The sequence below is a fragment of the Hordeum vulgare genome, chromosome 7H (assembly GCF_904849725.1).
Source record: "Hordeum vulgare subsp. vulgare chromosome 7H, MorexV3_pseudomolecules_assembly, whole genome shotgun sequence".
Taxonomy (NCBI): Eukaryota; Viridiplantae; Streptophyta; class Magnoliopsida; order Poales; family Poaceae; genus Hordeum; species Hordeum vulgare.
The window spans coordinates 4,815,260-4,822,822 of NC_058524.1; the positions used below are offsets into that span (position 1 = coordinate 4,815,260).

The 7,563-nt window shown below is 42.6% G+C and overlaps 1 protein-coding gene across 1 annotated transcript; it reads left to right on the forward strand.

The window, feature by feature from the left end:
• Window positions 1–3,118: 3,118 nt before the first annotated feature.
• LOC123407158 (aspartic proteinase nepenthesin-1-like) lies at window positions 3,119–4,525 on the forward strand. Its single transcript, XM_045100227.1, has one exon. The coding sequence runs from the start codon at window positions 3,119–3,121 to the stop codon at window positions 4,523–4,525; it is 1,407 nt and encodes a 468-aa protein (XP_044956162.1).
• Window positions 4,526–7,563: the final 3,038 nt, after the last annotated feature.

The window sequence follows — 7,563 nt, forward strand, 5'->3', positions numbered from 1 at the left end:
CATCGGTTCTCTTAAAGCTCTTGCGTCGTTGTTAATGTTTATTTCCTGGAAAGCCTGGTCAGAGAGAAACGTAAGAGTATTTCGAAACGTGGCGGTCTCCTCGACGGTCATCATTAACAAGATCAAGTAGGAGGTGTTGCTTTCGGTCCGGGCGGGTGCCACGCATCTAAGTATTGTAAAAAAAATTTAAAAGGAGGCTTAGCCCGGCCTCTGCATCGAATGAAATCTAAGTATTGTAATGATGCGAGAGTAATCTTTCTTCATTTGCCGATGTCTAAAACTCTCCTCTTAATCAATGAAATGACAAATCTTTTACCTCGTTTAAAAATGAATGGATTCCACTATTTACCCTATACTTGTACATTTGTGACACATATTACCTTGCTTAGTGAAACTTCCATAGAAATATCAGATTTTAAAGACTATTAGCATGGTTTTTCCTTAGTTTTGCATTTTCCTAGTTTATGTTAGATACGATCGGCATGTTGCGTCAGTGATTCATAATTTTTTTTGTAAATATCAGAGGGCATCATTGACAATCATGTCCAGACTTCTCTTGTTCATTTGTTTCATTCCTCGTCATCATTCACATATATTTGGAACCCCGGCATCATCTCACACTTGCATGATGAACACACATCAGAAAATGGAGATTTGAAGCTTTCAAAAGGGGTATTTTAGATGAATTTCCACTCGGTGGGATAATTAGTGTCACAAATATACAACTACAGATAAAAAGTGAAATTCATTCTTTAAAAATACTCTATCCATGAAGCAACGAAAGACTCCATGTACATCCGTGCTGGTCTTTGTACGTAGCCAAAATATCTGCAGGCCCCGGACCGTCCTTATTGCTACATTAGCAACGGTAGTTACAGTAGCCGAAAGCCGAAGGTTTACCCCCACACGCCCAAGGTCACGGTCTGGGTGGTCTGGGGCCTGTCTATTTTTAGGTCGATGCATTATCGTTTGGCTTCTGCATCCCCGATGCACACAACCATTTTTTTACAATTTTTTATATAAAGGATACATTTTATTGGCATAAAATGGAGTATCAAGGGGATATAAAGAGAATGAGCATACACCCGACCAAAGGATTGATGCAAAATATGGTACTCCCTCAATCCGGTTTAGAAGGCGTGCTTGAAAATTCTCTCAAACCAAGGTGATTATTAATTTGCTGTGAGATGGGTTAAAAAATAGCATTCACACTACCCATGCATGTAGAAGTAATACAACGGAGTATTAATTAACTGCTAGGAGTATGAAAATGCAGCTAAATTTAATCGTGACTTCTAAACCGTGACGAGGAAGTACAAGATGAGAGGATTGATTGTTCTGATGTCAATGTATTTTTTTAAAAAAAAATTGACAATTGTTAATATCATGAGAATTTTTCTAAATTTTCCTTTCAAAAAATCCAGTTTTTAAACCATGAATTTTTTTCAAACAAATTCATGGACATTTATTTCTAAAAATTATGATATGAAAAGAGTACAATTTGAACATGTCATTTTGAAATTTTGAACTTTGAATTTCATGATTTCAATTCCAATATGAATTTTGTGGCGCATTCTAAATAATTTGTACACACACCCGCATGACCCAACTCCAGTGTTTTCTCATAAGAAACATCATACTGTTTTCTACATCAGAGTGTGGGCCAACGAAAGAAAGCTGGACATAGTAAAAAAAAACCTACGACGAGGACCATAACTAGAGAACCCACGAGACAAGACAACAAAGATAAACATCGAAGGAAACGAGCTGGTTGCTGAGCAACTAAAAATTCATGTTTAAATTAGAAAAGACGTCATGTGTCGTCAGCTGACTAAGACATAATTGTGTCTCAGCCGACTAAGTTGCAGGCAATCCCTTATTTTATTCTCTTTATTTTAGAGTTGGCTGTATTCATTTATTTTGCGGGGTTTAAAGCTGTCTGTTAAGGATGCATTTCCCAATGTTGTCATTGCCCAATGCCATCGCTTCATTATTTGGTGCCGTCAACTGCAAGTAATATCTGGATCGTAGAGCTTCAATATTGACAAGATCACAACACTAGTGTATATCGTACGGTCGGTAGAATATGCAACACTAGTTGCTCAATATTGACAAGATCACAACACTAGTTGCTCTTTTGATCACCAGCACACATGCTCCCTTGTGGACAGTAAAGTTTGGATAATAATAATAATAATAATAATAATAATAATAATAATAATAATAATAATAATAATAATAATAACGTTACAAAAAAATTGATTTTCTTACGATAAACATTTGATGAATGTTTCAACTACCTGCAATATTTCACCCCACGCCTTCATGAATATCATTTCGTCATGAAAATTTGTATGCAGTGATGAATTCACCAATATTTATCAAAAAAGAAATCAGAATTTTGATAAATATGTTTGTTGATTCCCCCGGCAAAAGAAAAATGAGTTTATTGATAGCAAGGCGTCAATTTTGAAGCTTCAAAGATCCGGTCTTCACTCTTGAGTATGAGTACACTCATGTTTCTCAGGGAAAATAAAAGAAAAACTTGTCGCAACACTTGATGGGTAGAAGATACTCCCTCTGTCTCTAAGCTTGACAGGCGGGCGGATTGTTGAGGCCACCGAATATGATGGTGTCCCTTGATGCGGTCAGGGCACATCGATCGTTATACTTGTAGTTGTACTGAATTTGTTCACTGTGAAGGGAGCTTTGGGTTGATCTTTTTAGTATCTGATGGATATAAATTAATAACGATGGTTGCATGCATCATTTTGATGTAGAGCCCAAAAGTAACCCTTTTTTGAAAAAAGTAAACCTTCCATCTCAAAGTAATTATTTTGTCGGTCAGGAGATAGCATCAATTACACCCGACGTCTTACATTTTGAGACGCTACCATGACAGTACAAATTACACCCGACGTCTTTGATACATCAGTCTTGCGTAATGACGACATGAACAAAGATAAACGACCTGCATGAGCTAGCAAAGCAGGATAGTTTATGCCGGGGCGACATCCACTAGGTGGATACATACTATACATATAAAGTAAAGAGGCGTAGCTAGTCTCAGTGTACATACAGTGCAAGAGGTATAGCCGTCTTCGGAGTGAGCACAGCAATGGCGGCTCCACTTCTATTTCTTCTTCTCCTTCTTCCTCTGGCTCCCTCCCCTGTCTCGCCGGCCGCCGTCGCACCGGCTCCCAAGCCCGGCAAGTTCGTCACCAAAGAGCTCCGTACGACAACCAACAAGTCCGTCAAGGATTACATGTCACAGAGGGCAGGCCGCCCCGGGCAGCGCAAGGACGGCGAGCAGCAGACGGGCAGCGAGGCGGGGGACCTCTCCATCTTCATCTTCGACCTCTCCGTCGGGACCTCGCCGCAGACCCTCCCCGTCATCATGGACATCAGCACCGACCTCGTCTGGGCGAACTGCAAATCCTGCCCCTCGTGCCCCACGCTGTCGCCGCCGTCAATGCCCGCGTTCCATCCCGGGGACTCAAAATCCTTCGCCGAGGTCGGCTGCGCCACCCAGACTTGCCAGCGCATGAGCGAGCGCGACTGCACCGGCAACGACGTCTGCAAGTACACAACGCACTACATGTCCGGCTTCCTCGCCACCGACACGTTCAGTTTCGGCAACATCACGGGGCCGGGACATACAGACGTGCCGGGCGTGGTGTTTGGCTGCAGCGGCAACGTCACGTTGCCGGACCTCGACGGCGTCTCCGGCTTTGCAGGCTTCAGCAGGGGGCCCCTCTCCCTCGTGTCGCAGCTCAACATCTCCAGCTTCACCTACTTTCTCGCGCCTCCCGATGACGCCGGTGCCAAGAGCTTCGTCAGCTGGAGCTGGGGCGGCGCCGCCGACGACAACGATGACGCTGCAGTAGTGCAGACGACAACCACGGGGGGCAGCAGCAGCACGCCGCTAGTGGCGTCCAAAAAAACCGAAAACCCTTATTGGTACTACGTCAATCTCACCGGCGTGCAGGTCGACGGCAAGCTCCTGACCTCCATCCCGGCGGGGACCTTCGACTTCCCGAGTTCCAATGGGGTGTTCCTCAGCACCATGCTTCCCGTCACGTACCTCGTGGAGGCCGCGTATAGCGTCCTAAGGCAGGAGCTGGTGAGCAGGATCCAGTCGGAGGGCGCGGCTCCGGTGAACGCCTCAGACGACGAGGACCTGTGCTTCCTCACGGATGACTTGGCCAGCGCCAAGGTTCCGACGCTGGCGCTTGTGTTCGACGGCGCTGACGCGGCGATGGAGCTCAAGGTGGAGAACTACTTCTTAGACTTGGGCGACGGGTTCACGTGCTTCACCATACTGCCGTCGCCCCAGGGCTTGCAGAGCTCGGTCCTGGGCAGCATGCTGCAGGCAGGCAGGAAGATGACCTACGAGATCCACGGCGATGGCGGCGGCGCGCTGACGTTCGAGACGTTGGAGAAGGCAGCGGGTGCGCCCGCGCCGGCGAAGGTGCCGCTCATGATAGTGGCCACCACTCTTCTTCTATGGGCGCTCCTCCTCTAGTTCTACGTACTGCCGCTCTAGGGAAATAAATTCTCTCTGCTGGAATTTGTGCGTGCGGTATACTATATATATCCAGCTAGAGAATACATACACATGTATCGCAGGGCTAAGTAAGTAAATAATGAAACGCATGATGTAAACTTAGGTCAAAATCGTAAGATTTATTATGTCCAAGTTTTCTTTTTGAAACACTATCCAAATATATTATAAAAACTCATCAGAAATACAAAACATCGGCAGCAAGCAAGCGACTTTATGTTGCGGAGCATAAAGTTTTAAGCATTGTGGCATGTAGGCCGGGGATCGCTTGCGGCGACCCGCTTCATTGGCTTGAAAAGCATCTTTGTATGCCGTGGTGTTCTCCCAGATCTTGGTATGATGGTTGTTTTCATCTTTTTTCTGTGTTGTCATGGTGACGATGGAGGATGTTTATGGATTATGTTTCCGCAAGGCATGATTTTCTGCAAGGATGAAATAGTAATTTTATTTTTTGTGAAATTCTTTATGCAAAGTTTCTTGACAATCATTTGTGTCTTATGTGATAACCATATATATAATCTATGAACAGATTGTCTAATGAAATATATGGTTGTTTCAAAAAAATGATTTTAAGCTCATCTTAAGGTAAGCCGAGTATCCGATGAAAAACACTCGTCTTACCCTAGTTACCAGCCGGGTATAAGACGAGTGCTGGAGGCCGAGTGTAACACTCGGCGTATAAGTAGTCGAGTCTATTTTAGAAAAAGTATCTTTGAGCTTGAGCTCAACTGCACCCACATGAATCAGTGTTTCAAAATGCTTTTTGAAGTAGCATTTCAAAGCATTGTTTTTGTTTTTTTTTGGCACCTTGCTCGAATGTGATCTCATGATAAAAATTTACAAGCACTTAGAACATTTATCAAAGTTCATTACAAAAAATATATTTTTTAAATGTTTTGATTTAACTGTTCATACAGGTGTATTGGAGCTCGAGCTCAAATACTCCATGTCCCTTTTTTGGGCCTTATGGCCAAGTATATATGCTTGGTACTCGACTTTGACTACGATTCATATGGTGTTCAGACACAATAAAATATATATTTTTGATGTCATTTAAACCGTGCGCGCATACGTGATATCTCTTATTTGTCTGTTCTGAAAGATTATTGAGCGCTGGTCAATCATTGATGGTTACAAACAGCAACGCATGTAGGTCAAATTACTTATATTTGTGCTCATCCCACACACATACACCTTTTCCATTTCACAGTTGTAAAATTTCTTCAACAAATAGCCTTAGGTACACATCAATGTTATTACCGGGTTGCTTAGGGTCTTGGATGAGCACGGGCATTATAATGAACTTTCGCCCCATGTACAACCAAGGATGAAGGTTATAGATACATAGAGTCACCGGCCAGGTGCTATGGTTGCTGCTCTGCTCCCCAAAAGGATTAATGGCATCTGCACTTAAACCAAACCATACATTCCTTGCATCACCTGCAAAGTCCCCCCTCCACCTTTTCTCGATTTTTCTCCACTGCAACCCATCAGCGGGTGCTCTCAACTTTCCATTTTTCTTACGGTCTTCCTTGTGCCATCGCATCAACTTGGCATGCTCTTTGTTTCTGAATAAACGTTTCAACCATAGTATTATAGAAGCATACCACATCACCTTTGCAGGCACCCTCTTCCTCGGGCGCTCGCCCATTAAGTATATCAAAAAATCATTGGAGAACATCATGAATAGAGAAATAACCAAATTAATACAAGTTCATCATCACATTAAAATCAAACTACAATAGTGAACAAATGATATTACTGCAAAATTAAATACATAAAGTTCATATATAGTTCTCATAAAACAACATACAACTATGAAAAACATTTAAATGCAACAATAAATGTGATCAAAGTCGCAACTAAGGTAACAATTGACCCAAAAACATAATGATACCAAGCCTCTTTATCAATGGCATATTTTCTAATATTCCTAATCTTCAAGCGCATTGCATCCATTTTCAAGTGCATTACATCTATCTTCAACCGCATTGCATACATCTTGATCTTGTGATCATTGACGACATTGGAAACATGCAACTTCAATTCCATATTCTTCTCCTCAATTATTTTTTTCTTCAAGTAATTGTTATCTTTTTCAACTAAATTTATCCTCTCAACAAGAGTGTCAGTTGAAATTTCCGGTTCACATATCTCGTAGATAAAAACATCCATGTCATGTTGGTCAGCATAATTGTCATAAACACTAAATGAAACAAATAGTTATAAAACAAAATATACCACATCCGAATCATAGGCCGGACAAGGGCCGACGTGGACGGATACCAAAACCATCGATTATATAATAACAAACAATAATAAAAGTAAGAAATTTTTACAAGTATATATCCAAATCATACAAGTAAGAATTGTTTTTTCTTTTAGAAAGAAGATAAGAACAAGAGGCTCACCACGGTGGTGCCGGCGACGAGATCGGCGCGGGTGATCGACAACGGTGAGGACGGTGACGGCACGACACCCTACACATGTGCAGACTCTAAGAAGTTAATTTGAGCTTAAATTGTGCATTTAAATCAAAAGAACTCCCACATACACTCCTACACTAAAACCTACAAACCACTTTAGTTCTAGAGCATTTGAAATGAGTTAAACTAGCAGTGAGAGATGAAAGGATAATTTAGCTAACCTTATTGGGGAATGTTGCATTGGAAACAAAAAAATTCCTACGCGTACGAAGACCTATCATGGTGATGATCATCTACAAGAGGGAGATTGGATCTACGTATCCTTGTAGATCGCTAAGCGGAAGCGTATATAACGCGGTTGATGTAGTGGAACGTTTCCGCAATTCAGATCGATGTAGTCGTACTATGTCCTCGCGATCCATCCCGCGAACTTCATCACGATCCGTCCCGCGAACTTCATCGCGATCCGTCTTGTGAACTTCATCACGATCCTTCCCGATCTAGTGTCGAACGGACGGCACCTCCGCGTTCAGCACACGTACAGCTCGATGACGCTCTCCACCTTCTTGATCC